Source organism: Microcaecilia unicolor, chromosome 3, assembly GCF_901765095.1.
Source record: "Microcaecilia unicolor chromosome 3, aMicUni1.1, whole genome shotgun sequence".
Taxonomy (NCBI): Eukaryota; Metazoa; Chordata; class Amphibia; order Gymnophiona; family Siphonopidae; genus Microcaecilia; species Microcaecilia unicolor.
In genome coordinates, this window is record NC_044033.1 from 252,613,564 (window position 1) to 252,631,635 (window position 18,072).

The following is an 18,072-nucleotide window of genomic DNA, read 5'->3' on the forward strand; positions in this document are numbered from 1 at the left end:
CTACTCGGGCCTTACATTGTAGAGTTTTGTGAATCAGGATTGCCACTCCCCCCCTTCGTCCCTGTGCTGGTGAGAAAAAACATTCCCCCACCCACCTTTGCTTGAGCTTTTGACTTTCCTCCTCAGACAATTTTGTCTCCTGTAGACATGCTATGGAGGCTTTGAGACGCTGCAAGGCTGTTAAAATTTTTGCTCTTTTTATTGGCGATCCAATCCCAGCCACATTCCATGAGATTAATCTAGGCGGATGCATCTAACCCGGGTTCCAGAACTCCATCTCAGCTTCCTTCAAATTCAATGGTGTTGTTAAGGCCCCAGGGTGCCCAGCCCCCACCCCGAAGCCATCCTCTCCTGACCACTCAACACAGTGCGTAGTTTCCCCTTCCACCAAATACAAGCTTCTGTGCGACACTCTCATCCTCCATGATCCCCAAATAAAACCCTCCTTCCCAGCCCACCCGCCCCCCTCCCCCCCTCCTTCCTCTCCCCCTCCATTAACCCACAACTGAGAAACCCCCATGGTAACTGAGTCACAACATGCTGCGATCCCCACCCCACCCCACCCCTCACCCATCAACCGCACTTTTTAACCATACAGAATTTTCCTGAACTCAAACTTACAACACAGTACATACTTGCCCCTGCTTTCTGCAATTATGTAATTTCTTTTATGCCCGACTGACCCAACAGTCCAATGCTTTTCTTTCAAGTAGGGGTCTCAGTTATTTTCAGTTCCCTATTGATAAACTGCATGGCTGCTTGATCTGATACAAAAGGGATCCATTTCCCCTCATGCTGGATCTTTAGAGTAGCTGGATACAGCAACATAAAGCGCTGATTTCTTTCCACCAGCGAGGTGCAGACTGGATGAAACTTCCGTCTCCTCTCTTGCAAGCTGGTTGAATAGTCCTGAAAGGTTCGTATTTGTACTCCAGCATATGTCAGTGACTCCCTTTTTAAGCGATATCCCCTAAGGATCTTTTCTTTATGTATATAGTTCAGTACTTTAATGATAACAACTCTGGGGCGCTGGCTGTTCTGGTGTTGTCTCCCGATCCTGTGTGCTCTCTCTAAACAGAGCGGCCCACGGCTGTCTGACAAAGCAAATTCTTTCATGAGCCACTCCTCCAGAACCGTGCTCAAATTCTTATCCGGGATAGTTTCTGGCAACCCCACTAACCGGAGATTACTCCTTCTAGCCTGGTTTTCAAGCTCGTCCAGCTTCTCTGCCTGCTGGTTCAGTTTTTCTTTAAGGCTCTTCATCTCCGGGTCACATTGCTGCCATGCGTCCTCCAATGCGGACACCCTCGTTTCCACCTCTGTTGCGTGGCTCACGAGTGTTGCCATCAGCCCATCCACCTTTCCCAGGCGGTCATTCAGCGATGTGAACCTGGGTTCCAGCGCCGTTTCCACCGCCGCTACCAGCTGTGACAGTTGGCGGGCCGAGAACTCCGCTTCGCTTCTCGGCGTTCCGGGTGCCATCTTGGATTCGCCGCTAGCGCCAGCCATTTTTTCTTTCTCTGGCTTTGCACTTTTACGCGATGTTCCCGGCAACATGGACACCAGATATTGGTCCATGCACTCTCAGCCAGCTATAGTTGACCAGGTCAGTCGATTTCGGGGCTATTTGCAGGCAGTATCGGGCGGGAATCGGGCAGGGATCCCGGAGCAGTGCTAAAGCGTGGGTACTGCTCCCTCAGCATCGCGTGACCCCTTTTCCCAAGTCAATTTAATAATGGTCTATGGGCTTTTCCTTTAGGAAGCTATCCAGACTTTTTTTAAACCCCGCTAAGCTGACCGCCTTTACCACATTCTCTGGCAATGAATTCCAGAGTTTAATCACACGTTGAGTGAAGAAATGTTTTCTCTGATTCGTCTTAAATTTACTACTTTTTAGCTTCATTGCGTGCCCCCTAGTCCTAGTATTTTTGGAAAGAGTAAACAAACAATTCACATCTACCCGTTCCACTCCACTCATTATTTTATAGACCTCTATCATATCTCCCCTCAGCTGCCTTTTCTCCAAGCTGAAGAGCCCTAGCCGCTTTAGCCTTTCCTCATAGGGAAGTCGTCCCATCCCCCCCTTTATCATTTTCGTCGCCCTTCTCTGCACCTTTTCTAATTCCACTATATCTTTTATTTGGCTGTGCACATGCCGATTCCTGGGTACTATGGAGGATGTGTTACAGAGGTGGAGGTTTTTATTGAGATCCAAACACCAGTGCCCCATAAAAGAATTTGTTGATTAAAGCTATTAATTATAATGGCAGTTTTAATGGCTGCTGAAACCGACTGGGAAGGGTTAGGCATAGAAGGCCCTGGAAACTTTTTCTTGTGGTACCTTATAGAGCTAATTTAACGGCAGGGGGAGTAGGTTGTGATGTGCTAAAATGTTACATTGGCTTGCTCCCTGTTGCCTCCCCACAGTGGCTGGCAAATGTCACTGGGCAGCCCCCTTCTCGGACACACAGACTGACTCTGAAGTGACTTCATTACACTTCTGCCAGGGTCTAGCCCTGGCACCATCCTTCTTGCATCAGAGCCTGGAAGGGCGGAGAGGAAACTGGTTCCCCTTAGAGGAAATGTGATGACTTTTATTCTCAGCAAGGCACTCCCGCTCTGCGATTTGAGGAACTTAGAAGGGGCTAAAAGCCTGGGAGAGCAGGGGGCAAAGCAGGGGTGTAGAGCTCCATTGGCTGAAGGTAAGAAGGCAGCTCGTATGAGGAAGGAAGGGTGGCAGGCAAGGAAAGGGTTAGGTACGCATTGGTGCCTTCTGCACCTTGTAGCCAAGCTAAAATCTTTTGCATGCGCATATTTTTATTTATTTTATTTATTTGTTACATTTATATCCTACATTTCCCCACCCATTTGTAGGCTCAATGTGGCTTACATATACCGGAGAGGCGTTACAGACTCCGGTGTAAACAAATACATAGTGATGTTGTGGTAAGATAAAGTTCATGTGGCACAGCCACACTAGGGAATTGTACAGTGGAAGAGTTGTGTTATGTCCATTACGTTCTTTAGTTTTGTTGTGTTGCAAAGATCAGGCATTTATGTTGGATCGGTAGGGTATGCCTTTTTAAACAGGTTGGTTTTTAGTGTTTTCCGGAAGTTTAGGTGGTCGTTCGTAGTTTTCAAGGCTTTTGGTAATGCGTTCCACAGTTGTGTGCTTATGTAGGAAAAACTGGGCGCGTAAATTGATTTGTATTTGAGTCCTTTGCAGCTTGGGTAGTGCAGATTTAGGTACGTTCTTGTTGATTTGGATATCAAGTGATTTACACACAGAACATTTTACAGGGTGCCCATATGAACACAATGCACAGCTCCTACCCATAAGGCGGTACAAAAAAAAATATGCACACATCGAAAAACAGGCCTGTCTTTTTATGCACTAAGTTGTATTCACCACTGTTCTGAAGAGATTCACCCCAGGTGCTGTATAACAATTATATTCATGCACCTTTGCTCCTGTCCCTACAGCAGCTATACATTCCACTACACACTCCAGTGTCTATACGTGTCTATAGCAGCTATACATTCCACAATCAATACACACTCTCCTACCTACAGCATTTATGTATTATTAATATACACTTGGGTAGCTATAGAATCTGTACATTCCATTATTTACACACACACAGCCTGCTACAGTATCACATATACATGCTGAAAATACACGTGGTGTTGCATATACCCATATGCACTGGCCTGGATATTGATACTTGAGTGAATATAGATTCTACAGGTACTTGAGTGTACAGTTAGCGTAGACAGTAGAATGCGTAGATACGGTAGGGACTGGTGGAGTGTATAGATGCTATAGGTACAGGAGTGTATTGATAGTAGAAAGTAAAAATACTATAGGTAACCGAGTGGCTATTGATTCTGGGGCTTATACAGTAGATGTGTATATTGATAGTAGAATGTGCATATAGTTCGGTCACTGGAGAGTGTATTGGTACGAGGGTTATAGAGGTGTGTCCTGATAGTGGAATGTATAGCTGCTGTAGGTACATGAAGGTTTAGATAAGTGTGAACACTGGAGTATATATTGATAGTGGAATGTATAAGTACTATAGGAACCTGAATATATAGTTTGGGCACTGCAGTGTGTATTGATATTGGAATACATACAGGAGTGTGTAGATCATGTGGGCACTGGAGTTTATATTCATAATGGAAAGTATAGATGCTATAGGTGCAGGAGTATAGTGTAGATACTGGAGTATGGAATAATTTTTTAAAATTTATTTTCAGCACTTGATATAAGTACATAAGTATTGCGATACTGGGAAAGACCAAAGGTCCATCAAGCCCAGCATCCTGTTTCCAACAGTGGCCAATCCAGGTCACAAGTACCTGGCAAGATCTGAAAAAAGTACAAAGCATTCTATACTGCTTATCCCAGAAATAGTGGAAATTTCCCCAAGTCCATTTAATAATGGACTTTTTCTTTAGGAAGCCGTCCAAACCTTTTTAAAACTCTGCTAAGCTAACCGCCTTTACCTCATTCTCTGGCAATGAATTCCAGAGTTTAATTACACGTTGAGTGAAGAAAAATATTCTCTGATTCATTTTAAATTTAGTACTTTGTAGCTTCATCACTTGCTCCCTAGTCCTAGTATTTTTGGAAAGAGTAAACAAACAATTCACGTCTACCCGTTCCACTCCACTCTACTCATTATTTTATAGACCTCTATCATATCTCCCCTCAGCCGCCTTTTCTCCATGCTGAAGAGCCCCAGCCACTTTAGCCTTTCCTCATAGGGAAGTTGTCCCATCCCCTTTATCATTTTCATCGCAGGTGATTTCCTGAGGTGACTATCCAGCTCATTTTCGAAAGAGAAGAGCACCCATCTTTCGACACAAATTGGGAGATGGGCACCCTTCTCTCAGGGGCGCCAGAATCAGCATAATCGAAAGCCGATTTTGGGCGCCCCCAATTGCTTTCCGTCGCCAGGACGGCCGAAGTTCCCGGGGGCATGTCGGCGTGCCGGGGCGTGGTTAAGAGATGGCCGGCTTTGGACGATAATGGAAAAAAAATGGGCGTCCCTGGCGAGAATTTGGTCCGCTTTTTTTGATCCCTTTTTATTTTAGGTCCAAGTCCCAAAAAAGTGCCCAAACTGCCCAGATGACCATTGGAGGGAATCGGGGATGACCTCCACTGACTCCCCCAGTGGTCACTAACCCCCACCCACCCTCAAAAAAACAACTTTAAAAACTTTTTTTTCCAGCCTCTATGCCACCCTCAAATGTCATGCTCCAGTCCATCACAGCAGTATGCAGGTCCCTGGAGCAGTTTTAGTGGGTTCAGTACACCTCAGGCAGGCGGACCCAGTCCCATCCCCCCCCTACCTGTTATACTTGTGGTGGAAAATGGGAGCCCTTCAAAACCCACCAGAAACCCACTGTACCCACATGTGGGTGCCCCCCTTCATCCCTTAGGGCTATGGTAATGGTGTATAGTTGTGGGGAGTGGGTTTGGGGGGGACTCAGCACCCAAGGTAAGGGAGCTATGCACCCGGGAGCAATTTTTTTTTAATTTGTAGAAGTTGGTGTCCTGGCATGTGAGGGGGACCAGTGCACTACGAATCCTGGCCCCTCCCACACCAAATGCCTTGGAGTTGTTCGTTTTTTAGATGGGCGCCCTCGGTTTCCATTATGGCTGAAAACCGAGGGTGCCCATCTCTATAGCCCATCTTTGGGCACCCCCAACCGTATTTTCAAAACGAAAGATGGACGCCCATCTCTTTTCGAAAATACGGTTGGTCCCGCCCCTTCACGGCGCCGTCCTTGGAGATGGGCGCCCTTAGAGATGGCCGGTCCCGTTTGAAAATGCCCCTCCACGAGGTTTACAATTTCTGTTACAGGTACTTTGCACTGTTGCTAATGGACTCAAGATCTATGTTATATATTGTACCTGGGGCAACAGAGGAAATCAAACCTGGTTCCCCAGGATCAAGGCCTGCTGCACTATCCATTAGGACACAACCCCCCCCCCCCCCCCCCCCCGAGTCCCTTCTAGAAAAATAAGTCAAATGTATTTTTAATTAGAGCAGTCTGTCACCTTTTCCTGGCAGTGGGCACCGGGTCTTGTCTGCTACTGTGTGCAGGTTTTTATTCTAAGATCTCTCGTACTTGACAGAACTGTGTTTGAGCGTCTATTTTTCCTCTCTTTGCAGTCACCTACCACAGAGATAAGGCTCTCAGTGTGTGCCACTTTCTGTCATCCATGGAGTGAATCACGGCCCTTCGTTTCTACAAGAAAAGGCAGAGGGTGGCATGAAGAGTTCTTATACAAGGTGCCACCTTGTCAACTCTTGGGGTCTCCTGTTGATCCTGTGGGCCCCGCTCCTAGACTGCTATGGGTACTCTAAGTGTCTCCTCAGAGACGGGAACCCAAATTATGCTGACTGTTTTGGACGTGAGATTGCCAACTTGACAACAGCCATCCAGAACCTTCCAAGCAGGACTCAATGGCTGAATGCATCCCAGAATATGGTGAGCAGTCTAGAGGCTGGGGCTTTCACCCACCTGCCAGGCCTACAGGCATTGAGGCTCAGTAGGAACCGGATTGAGAGTCTAGCAGATGGGATGTTCAGAGGCCTGGGCAACCTCAGCTTTCTGGACCTCAGCTTCAACCGACTCTCCTATCTGTCTCCGTATGCCCTCACAGAGCTCCAGGGCCTGCATATTCTGGACGTCAGCAGCAACAACATTGTCTATCTCCAGGCAGGGCCTTGGTGGACCTTTCTGTGGTTGTGGAAAGTGGACCTGTCCCTCAATGCCCTCACAGATTTTGGAATGGTGGCCCGGGTTTTTCAGGGCTTGCCATCGCTCCATGAGCTGGACCTAAGCACCAACAGGATCTCCCATTTGTGCTTCAAAGAGAATCCAGTTTCCCTACCAGTCCTTCAGCACTTGAATCTGCGAGGTAATGTCCTGTTTGTGCTGGACTTGACTCACTGCTCCCTCCCGGGCCTGCAGTCTTTAAACCTCACCAGGAATAACATGTCAGAGGTGAACGTCACCTCTTTCCTGAGCACCCCCAGCCTGATGGAGGTGACCTTAGATGAAAACGCGCTGAACATCTCCCAGCTCCTAGGGAGTCCTCTTTCCAACCTTACCGCCCTCCACTGGTCCAGCATGAGGCCTGCCCTACATCAGGATTCCTCCATAGCCTGCCAAGTTTTTCAGACTTTGCCAAGACTGACGCTGCTGGACATCAAACACTCCAAGCTCTCAGGCCCTGACTTGGAAGCCATTGGCAACTGCACCAACTTGACCACCCTTTACCTTTCCACCAGCCCCTTGGAAAGGCTGAAACATAAGGAGCTTCAGCCTTTCAGATCCCTGCAAACTCTCTTCTTGAACAAGTGCAAACTAAAAGAACTCCGCAACAGTACCTGGGCCACACTAGTGTCTTTACACACCTTGATTCTAGAACGAAACCAGCTCACCTACCTGGAGGAATGCCTTTTCAAGCCTTTGAAAAACCTACGCTATCTCGATCTCTCAAAGAACTACCTGACCTTCCTCAACAATTCAGCATTCTATGGCCAGAAGAACCTACGCTACCTACGATTCAAGGGATGTAAGATTGTCACCCTGAATAGGGATACCTTCAAGTATATTAAGCGACTCAAGCTCTTGGATGTAGAGGACAACAGCTTATTCTTCATAAAGGCCTACACTTTTGTAAAACTGAATGACCTGGAAACACTCTTGCTATCTGGTAACAGAATCTTGACCATACAGAAGAAGGGCTTTCATGGCCTCCACTCCCTCCGTTACCTCACTCTCTCCAGAAACAGCATCTATAAGTTATCCCAGGACACCTTCCAATCTTTAAAATCTCTCATCTCACTGGACTTGAGCAAGAACCAGTTGATGACTTATAACAAGTACCAGTCTCCCAGCCCTTTCCTCCACCTCAAGTTCCTGAGGGAACTAGATCTGAGCTCTCAAATGCAGACAGATCCACAGAGTGCCCCCAGCAGATTGTTTCAGGGTTTGGAGAAACTCAAGAGGCTTCATTTGAGTAACAACCCCAGCATCTTCTTCCACAATCTCTCCTTGGATTCCCTCACCATGCTCTCAGAACTAGACATTTCCAACATCTACTCCAGGAGAGAGGGTTCCCTGCATTTTGGGCCAGAGATGTTCAAAGGCCTTGGACAGCTCAAACGTCTTAGGCTAGACAACAGCGATATGAAAGATCCTCCAGAAGATACTTTTGCCCATCTAACCTCCTTGGAGAGCCTGTCCCTGAGATACAATGGGCTCAGAAACATCAGCAGGAAGTTGGTGAAAAAACTGGCCTCTCTGAATTACTTTGATATCTACATGAACCCTCTTCTCTGCTCCTGTGAGAACTACTGGTTCCAAAACTGGTCCACCTTTAATCAGCAGGTTCAAATCCCCTTGCTAGGTTCCTACAACTGTTTTGGTCCGGGGGTGACAGATGTCAGTTTCACAGAGCTGGACATGACCTTCTGTGTCTTTGACACTGGTTTGCCCTTCTTTATCAGCACATTCCTGCTCACCACATTGACCTTGGTCACCTCACTGCTGGCCTCCAAACTGAGGTGGACGTTGAGGTTTGGTTACTACATGCTGCATGCCTGGTGGCAGAGGAAACCTCAACGAGAGAACAAGGCGTATCAGTATGACGCCTTTGTGTCTTGCTGCTCAGAGGATGAGAGCTGGGTGGTGGAGAAACTCCTACCTCGCCTGGAAAAGCAAAGTCCACGTAAGTACAAGCTCTGCTTCAGCCACAGGGACTTTATGCCAGGCTACATCTACATTGACAATGTTCAGAATGCCATCGCCAACAGCCGCAAGACCCTGTGCATTGTTAGTAACAGGTATCTAGAGAGTGAATGGTGCCGGATGGAGGTGGAGCTGGCCAGTTCCAGAATCTTCTACCAGCAGGACGATGTGCTCATCGTAGTCTTCCTTGAAGAAGTCCCCAACTATAGGTGAGTTCAGTCTGAGGGAATGATGTCCTGTCAACCCCTATCTTGTCTAGCTTAGGGCTTGAGGGTGTCCCAGGGATTTGGCCCCCTCCCCTGAGGTCTCTTTGCAGCTGTCTGTGCAGTGTGCTTTATTTACACTTTGGATGTCTCTGGGCATTACTGTCTCCTACTCTGAAGTCTCTCTTCTTGCTGTCTTCATACTTTGGTATCTCATGTACATGTCTTGTCCTACCTGATTCTCTGTCTTCATCTGTCCAGGACAGTCACATTTGGGCTTGGTGGCGATAGCACAGCAGCAGCCCTGCTTCCTGTGTCCCATCACAGTCACTTGGAGTAGAAGTGGTGAAAATACTTCTTTTTAAAGCCACAAATGTAATTCGCTCCTTGGAAATAAAGAGACAGCAGGCTAACCTAGGGATGTGCATTCTTTTGAAATAACTCAGCAGCATTCCTCACCGCCATTTTAAATTCAGCAGTCGATATTCAATGTTTAAACACATTTAACCACATAAAGACAGGACTGTGTTTTTTGTGGTCCTGTTTATTCGGTTAAGTTCTGAATATTGGCACTTAACTGCGTGACAGCTCCGCCCCTGGACCACCCACAAAATAGCCAGTTCTGTGTTTGATGGTTTGTACCAATATTTTTTTTAGGGTTGGTTCTGTGTGAATGCTTGTCTTAAAACGAAATAAAATGCTTGTCTTAAACCGAAATACGAAAGCGCCAAACCCCTAAGAGAAAAACTACAGTGGCTCCCACTTAAGGAACATATTGCTTTCAAAATTTGCACCCTGGTTCATAAAATTATTCACGGCGAGTCCCTGGTCTACATGACAGACCTCACAGACTTACTAACCAGGAACACAAAAAGGTCAGCGCGCACATTCCTGAATCTCCACTACCCAAGCTGCAAAGGACTAAAATATAAATCAACATATGCATCCAGCTTCTTCTACATAAGCACGCAACTATGGAATGCACTACCAAACGTCATAAAAACAATGCACGACCGAACAAACGAAACTTATACCAGAACTGGACAAAACCGAACCCACTATACTCGATTGCTTAACTTACTCTGTCACCACTGAACTTTAACGCAATACCACTTTATTTCTCATTCCGGAAATGAACTCTCTATACCTGACTGCTTAAATTACTCTGTCACTTATGAACTTTAATGCAATACCACTCTGTACTTCTCAATCTGGCAATGGCGATCGCCATTACGGCATAGTGTAAGCCACATTGAGCCTGCATATAGGTGGGAAAATGTGGGATACAAATTCAACAAATAATAATAATAATGGTGTTCCTTTCCATTTTTATTATATTTGTGGGGTTTTCTTAGATTGTAAACCACTTAGACCGAAAGTCAGTATTGAATTCCAAAAGCTCTCAGAAATTCAAACATCTGTGCCCGATGTGGCCATGTTTTGCCTGAGAAACGGCTACATTGGAGCAATAGTTACCAGCTGCTGGTAAAATACAGACTAAACCATATCATCAGGGTGTGTTTGTACAATTGATAAAACAAAGAATGCAAGATCTTTTTAAAAACATAATTCTTACTGTAAAATGTATTTGTTCTCTTATATATTGATTGCCATTATCCACTCTTATGAAGAGATTTCGCCCAATCAATACGTACAGTTTTGAGCGCATCCCTGTGACTTTGTGAAACACATTTAGAAGGTTTCATACTCCTGATGCAGTTTGAAAATAATTTGCTTTGGACGGGTGGGATCTTTTGAGGTACGATGGTTTTGCTGCTGTTTGGAGAGCTTATGGTAAAGAATGACACGGGGGATAAAAGTTTGTCCCCGTCAGTTCCGTCTCCATCCTCACCCCGTCCCCGCAGGCCCCATCCCATCACCACAGATTCTGTTCTTATCTGCAGAAGCCTCAAACACTTATGATTTTATATTTAAATCTTTTTATTAAAGTATAAAAAGGAACAATATGCTGTGCAACTGTTGTGTATAAATTACAAATAGAAAACAATAACAATGAGCAGCTATAATAACCTTTCTCACCACCACCCTCTACCCTTCCAACCCGAACAATAGCTGATTTCTACTACCCCATGGAATCCTAATCCACCCTGTTAAAATGTCCAGGATTACAAAATACAACCCGTTCTGTATGCCCTGGAGGGAAGGAATATGCCCTATGAAGCACAGTTATGGTTTTTTAATCTGTGGACGAATAAGAAGTCATCAACAATTCAGTCTAGCTCTCCTGTCTTCCACAGTCCCTCCTGGAATAGAAGATGTCTTCTTAGAAGATGTGCTGGTAGCAGGAATGTACAGCATCCCCCATGCAAATTTTGCTAGTTGTGCCCAGCATGTTTGCTTATTTTTCCAAAAAATCAAAATATTGTCGTCTGCATCAAACATAAATAACAGTCCAGTTCATTAACAGGCTTCAAAGTAGAAAGTGACACGAGGACAAAGTTTATCCCCGCCCCCATGGGCTGTCCCTGCCCCATCCCTGCAGTTACTGCGGGTCCCGTCCCATTCTCTAGCTTATAGAAAAGCTTCCCCAAATGGAGCCACACAACGTGCTCTCCATAGGTGCATCATTATTCTGCACAGCCTGGGGTCACACAGTTTTATTTGGTCCCAATCATGGGGTCACAGACTAAAAAAGATTGGGAAGCACTGAGCTGTAGGGTAGGCTTTTCTATTAGCGTCAATGCTTATATTAATGCAGTAGCCACACCAGCTAAAATCTAGCCAGTATCTTTCTGAAATTTTTAATGCACAATTATTTATTTGCAGTTTTTTTTACAGATTAAAAACAAGGAAACTGTGAATATGGCAGATGCAAAAAGCTTGTACACCAGTCCATTGAGGCACCCCTTTTGGCCAGAATAAAGATTTTTCATGTTTCCTGTATCCAGCTAACAGTCTTCCTGTTCTTGCCTTTTGGATTTCGCCCTCCCTCCCTCCCAGACCGCTTATAGCTCAGAAACATTCATAGGTCTCCTTTTATGCTCCTCTGTTTGAGATCTCTCCACAGATGTTCAAGTCTGGGGCCTGTGAAGCCCATTGCAAAACCTTCCTCTTTCTTTCCTGAAAGTTCTTCATGGTTTCAGATCATCGTCTGGTGGAAATAATTCAACCGCTTTTCAGCTTCAGTTTCTTCATTGACTGTATGAGACGTTAGCTTCTAGGACATGTTGATATTTAGTCGAATCCATTCCTTCTTCCACCTTCATCATATTTGCTGTGCCGCTGGCGAGGTGTTCTTTTCTTCAAATGTTTCACCCCATTTTCTCCAAGTGTATCTGGTATGGTTGTGGTTGAACAAAACAATTTTCTTTCCATCAGTCCATTTGTTCTGAAAAATTCTGCAGACTTTTTTTTTATTTCCCGTACTTGATATACAGCCATTCAAAATCCCAGGGGAACAACAAAGCGGTTTACAATCCTTTAGTAAAACGCATATCCATGTACTTAACCTAGAGGAGACAACATAGGGCCTGATATGCAGCTGGTGACAATCAGCGTTTTGCTGACCACTGCTGGTGGTTAAAGCCAGATGTTCAATACTGGGCCATGTCCCGGCACTTGCGCTGAATTTCCAGAGCTGGCTAATGAGTAGCCGGTTAAGTCCAATACTCAGCACTTAACCAACTATGGGTTACCGTGTAAAGATAAACCTGTGCTAAATATCGGACAACAGTGTTAGCTTGACCCTGCCCCCAACACCCCCCCCCCCAGCACTTACACGAGAGTATCTAGTCATCTAGTGGAACAGGGTGGGAGCGATTCCCCTTCCACTTCCACCCCATCTAGCTCAGGCTTTCCAGTGACCCCACTGTTGGTAGTCTCATGGTCAGCCTTCCATATAAGGTACAATTCTATGCACAATTCAATGCTACTGTATGTGCTAAGGACCTGGCCTGCCTATTAAATGAGTCTTTGACAATATTATTATATATGCCATGAAATTTGCATGCAAGTGCATATGAATAAAGACATGTCAGGTACAGACTTTCATGGATATGTGTGTGTTGTGCTCTGCCTATGTTTACAATAAAACATTATATTGCCAAATACAAAAAAAGGGTCTAAGCAGTTTACAATAAAAAGATGTACCATAAAATAAATAAAAATGAAAAGAACTCTATTGTTGATAGGACAGAAAACAACCAATCTCACAAGATCAAACTGTCACCAGGATCACATCGTCGGGTGAGAGCGAAAGCTTGCTGAAAACAAGAATAAAATGGCCCCCTACTTGCGTATGGGTGTAGAGAAGAGATGTGATAGCTATAAGGAATGCACAAGAGGGAAAACTTTTTCCAGAACTAATGGCCGAGAAGTTCTCAAATACTTCTCCAGGGAAAGGGTAGTGGGTGCAGGTGAAAAGCCGTATAAGTTAAGAAAAGCTAAGCACAGATCTATAGCTGCGAAGAAGTGAGAGGAGAGCCAGAGATGAACTGGCTTTAGGGTTGGTAGCTGCTGTCCATAGTTCTGTATCTTCTTTGACACTTTCTTTTTCTTCTCTTTCACGCTTCATTAACTTTTGAACAGAAGCTTTTCATTGTGTGGAATGGGAGCAGTGGGTCTACTACATGTGGACACTAGAGGTTTATAGATGAATTAAGGATAGTTATCCTGCTCTGCAATAAAAGTTCGGTTTACCTTCATTTCTCCTTGATTCTTTCTGCATGCCTCACTCCCCCTTCTGGCAGGTTCTTACTGAGATTTTGGCTCACGTCCTTGTCTTTTCTCAGGCTCTCTGCGTACCATCGACTGAGGAAACTCGTGCGAAAAAACACATACCTGAGCTGGCCTGAGGATCGCGCTGGGCAGCCTCTTTTCTGGGCGAAGCTCAGGAACGTACTGGACATGGCAGAGAGTAAGGAAGACATCGCACAGCTGTGCATCACCAGAGACTGATGTGTCTACAGCTGCGAGGCCATTGATCTCAAAGTTTACATTGCCTTTCCATGTGCCTTGCACTACCTTTCTGTATCTTCCCAGTGGTGAGACAGAGTGTATGTACGTGTGAAGCTTAAGAATAGGCAGCTCGGGAATTTTCGTTTTGAGATAGTCATTACAGGCGCAAACAGTGTACACTTTTATTGGCACATGTAAAAACCACAAAATATAATATCTCTTTTTGCTTGTTTGCATATCTTTAAAGACATGCAATGGCATGAGATTTGTCATTGATATGGAATGGCTCAGCTGAGTCAATTGTCCTAGTCTCCGCGACAATCCTTGCTACTTAATGATTCATTCCATCTTTTGCAGATGCCAAGCTACTCAATTCCAGGCTGGAGAGTTAAGACCAGTCCTGGGTTTCTGACCACCACATGCTGGTGCATTATGGGATTTGCAGTTCTGATTTCAATGGGCAGCATCAGGCACTGCAACTTGCACACTGTTTTGGGATGTAAGTTCAAAACACAGAAAAGAAAATAAGTTAAAAAAAAAGGTATCTTTTGATTAGCTTTTCGAAGATAACCCTTCTTTTTTAATCAGGATGTAAGTTCAAAACCAGGACTGGTCAAACAAGTCTTCAGCCTGAAACCCCTGAGCTCCTCTTAACATAACTAGCTGGATGGTGTCATCTTCTCAAATTCCATGATTTTGGGTCCCTGGTACAAGAGCTGGATCCATTTGTGTAAACGCCTTCTCTCACGCACTGAGATATCCGGAAAGGCCCACTGCAGTTTCCAGAGTCTGTTCTCAGAAATGATAGAAAGGAGTAGCTTCAGACTCACTTCCCAGCTCCCAGAGATAACGAAGGTTAATTCTATAGATGATGCTTGAAGACATTGGAATTTGCACTTGATACATAGCATCCGAGCAGCCAGATTCCATTACAGAAAGACTAGCTGTGAAGAAACAGTGTGTTTTAAGCATGTAAAATGTACTAGATATGTATTTCTCCTGTTTGGCTAGCAGATGGTTCATGTTTATCCTTAAAGCTGTTACAGAGGACTGACTTCCCTTTCTTTATTTGGCACACAGATAATAGGAAGTGTCTATAGTGATGTAACCATTTTTTATTTGAAACTTGACTGTTCTGGGCCCTGATTGGCCTGGAGTTTTGAAAATTACCCAGCAGATGCTGGCTGTTGCTTCAGTTTTAGCCTGGAAGAAAAAAGAGGCATCTTTTTCCTAAGGCTGTGTGAACAATTATATGTCCTGATCTTCCCAGGTACTGTTTAGACAGTATGAAAATGTTTTAATTAGTTTTCTAATTGATCCACATTTCAGTTACCTGTTATTGATTGCCAGTTCCACATTTTTGTCCACTGTTCCAAGTTCTGAGAATAAACACATTTGTTCATTCTGCCTGTCTGGACTGATGAAGAACCCTGGTGGTTTGTGTTGGGTCTGTGAGTGCTTTCAGGGAACTGTGGGACCACTGGGAGTGTGGCTTCAGTAACCTAGAAATCACTGGGGATAATTGGACAATGGGAGACTCACCCAATGAATAGTTAAGCTTTGGAACTCTTTGCCAGAGGATGTGGCAACAGTGGTTTGTGTATCTGGGTTTTAAAAAGGTTTGGACAAATTCCTGGAGGAAAATTCCATAGTCTGCTATTGAGACAGACATGGGAAATAACTGCTTGCCCTGGGATTTGTAGTATGGCATGTTGCCATGATTTGGATTTCTGCCAGGTACTTGTGACCTGGCTTGGCCACTGTTTGGAAGACAGGATACTGGGCTAGATGGACCAGGAGGAGGGAGAAGGGAAATAGGATAGAGATATTTAAATACCTCTGTGGTATAAATGCAGAGGAGGTGGAGGCGGCGAAAGGGAGGAATGATAGAGGTATCTAAATTCCTCTGTGGTACAAGAAACATTTAAATACCTCTATAGTATAATCTCTGGAATGAGGGGGCATAAGAGGGGGCGTAATCTTAGAAAATATTTCATAATGGAAAGGGTGGTAGATGTGTGGAATGGCCTCTCAATGGAGGTGATGGATACAAGGTCTGAATTCAAGGAAGCACAATGTCTGAAGTACAGGGAGGGATTGTAGAGATTAGTAGTAATTGTGGACAGACTGGACAAGCTGTATACATAAGAACTACCAAAATTGGACAGACCAAAAGTCCATCAAGCCCAGCATCCAGTTTCTAACAGCGGCCAATCCAGGTTATAAGCACTTGGCAAGATCCCAAAACAGTATAATACATTTTATGCTGCTTAAATAAACAGCGGATTGGACTTTTATTTTAGGAAGCTATCCAAACCTTTTTTTACACCCCGCTAACTGCTTTTACAACATTCTCTGGCAATGAATTCTAGAGTTTAGTAAATCAAAAGAAAAAAAGCAGATCAAAAAAGACAAAAAAATAGAACAGGAGGGTAACAGAAGAAGTGGTTTATTACAAGTTACCCGACGTGGCCACGTTTCGCCCTCAGGCTGCGTCAGGGGTAAAAAAACTAATAGGGGTAAAAAGCAAAGTGAACCCCTAAAAGTAGTCCTACAACCACCTTACATAAGTGCTTCCCAAGCTTACTCAGCAAACTTCACAATGCTATGTTGACTGGCAGCTTTCTAGAGTTTAGTTACACATTGAGTGAAGAAATATTTTCTCTGATTTGTTTTAAATGTACTACTTTGGATCCAAGATGGCGGCGAAATAGGAAGGCTGTGAGAACGCTCTTCCACTAAGAATAGAAATTACCTCTGAATTGTTACCTGTTTTCTGAACGAGCATGCTAAAGAAGAAAGGGAAGCCTAAGTGACCTCCTCTCCCGAGGCCAGAAGCCCTTTCATCTCGCCAAGCTTCTTTCACAGCCTTTTTGGTATCAATCCCGATTTTGGGCGCTTCCGTTTCCGGGGCTAGGAAGAGTCCCGGATTAGAGAGCGATTTATCGTTCAGCCTGGCGGGACCAGCTATTCCTCCACTACCAAAACCAGATGAGGCAATTGTGTCGAGACTACCTGTAAGTGTAGCTTCGAAGGGGGGGGGGGGGGGGGCGTGCCTCGATCGGGGAAGTGGCTAATGAGAATATCTCTGAGGTTTTGCATCCTCAGTTACTAGTGGAAGACAGCCAGCGGTCTTTGAATTTGGTGACAGGTGAGGCAACGCTGGAAGTTGTTTCAGCTAATTATACCCAAGAGGAGATTTCATTGTGTGACTCAGCGATCCAGCCACTGAAAAGACCACAAGAAATATCGCTGGAATCTATTTGGACTGCCCTTGAAACCCTGCACAAGGTTTATTCTTCTTTTGTATCAGTCTCCATAAATAACTCTGTACAAGTAAGAGAAGTTAAGAGAAATAGTGAAGTTTTTTCCACTAGACAATCTAAACTGGAAACGGACATGGTTAAAATTCAAGAGACTCAAGCTCTGGTTGCAGGAGATAGACTACTTCTACACCGTAAAATTGAAAATTTAGAGAACATAACGAGGAATTTAAATCTTCGAATGCTCAATTTTCCATACTCAAAATTTATATCACCAAGAAAAATGTTTCATAAATTTCTAAAAGAAAACTTTAAGTATCAAGAGCATTCTTTTCCACCTGTCCAGAAACTATACTATTTGTCTACTATCTTCAATCTACAGGATAATCGATTGAGACAGGAAGATCACATGCAACATGAAACATCTGTGGATGTATTAGATATTTCTACTTTTCTGGAACATCTAAAGAAGAAGTTAAAACTAGAGCTACACTTCTGCTCACTTTTGTTTTTCTACAGGACAAAGAAGCCTTATTGAGACTATCCAGCTTATTTTTGAAAGAGCCGGACGCCCATCTTCTGACACAAATCGGGAGATGGACGTCTGTCTCAAAAACAGGTATAATCGAAAGCTGAATTTGGACGGCCCCAACTGCTTTCCGTCACGGGGATGGGCGAATTTCTCGGGGGTGTGGCCAAACGGTAGCGAAGGTGGGACGGGGCGTTCCAGGGTGTGGTTAACAGATGGACCTCTGTGCCTGATAATGGAAAGAAGCAAGACGTCCCAGACGAGCATTTAGTCCACACGTTGGTCCTGTTTTTTTTCACGACCAAGCTTCCGAAAAGTGCCCAAACTGACCAGATGACCACCGGAGGGAATCGGGGATGATCTCCCCTGTCTCCCCCAGTGGTCA

General features: G+C 44.7%; 1 protein-coding gene across 1 annotated transcript; it reads left to right on the forward strand.

Moving 5' to 3' along the window:
• Positions 1–2,644: 2,644 nt before the first annotated feature.
• On the forward strand, positions 2,645–15,000 carry LOC115466534 (toll-like receptor 13). The gene is made up of 3 exons (XM_030197830.1): positions 2,645–2,702; positions 6,186–8,984; positions 13,730–15,000. The coding sequence occupies exons 2-3, from the start codon at positions 6,286–6,288 to the stop codon at positions 13,893–13,895; spliced, it is 2,865 nt and encodes a 954-aa protein (XP_030053690.1). The 5' UTR covers positions 2,645–2,702; positions 6,186–6,285; the 3' UTR covers positions 13,896–15,000.
• Positions 15,001–18,072: the final 3,072 nt, after the last annotated feature.

What these genes read in the sequence shown, in the direction of transcription:
- LOC115466534 (XM_030197830.1), top strand. Translation starts at nt 6,286, where the DNA reads ATGAAGAGTTCTTATACAAGGTGCCACCTTGTCAACTCTTGGGGTCTC. An exon ending in GAAGAAGTCCCCAACTATAG is followed by an intron (nt 8,985 to 13,729) that starts GTGAGTTCAGTC and finishes GTCTTTTCTCAG; the next exon opens with GCTCTCTGCGTACCATCGAC.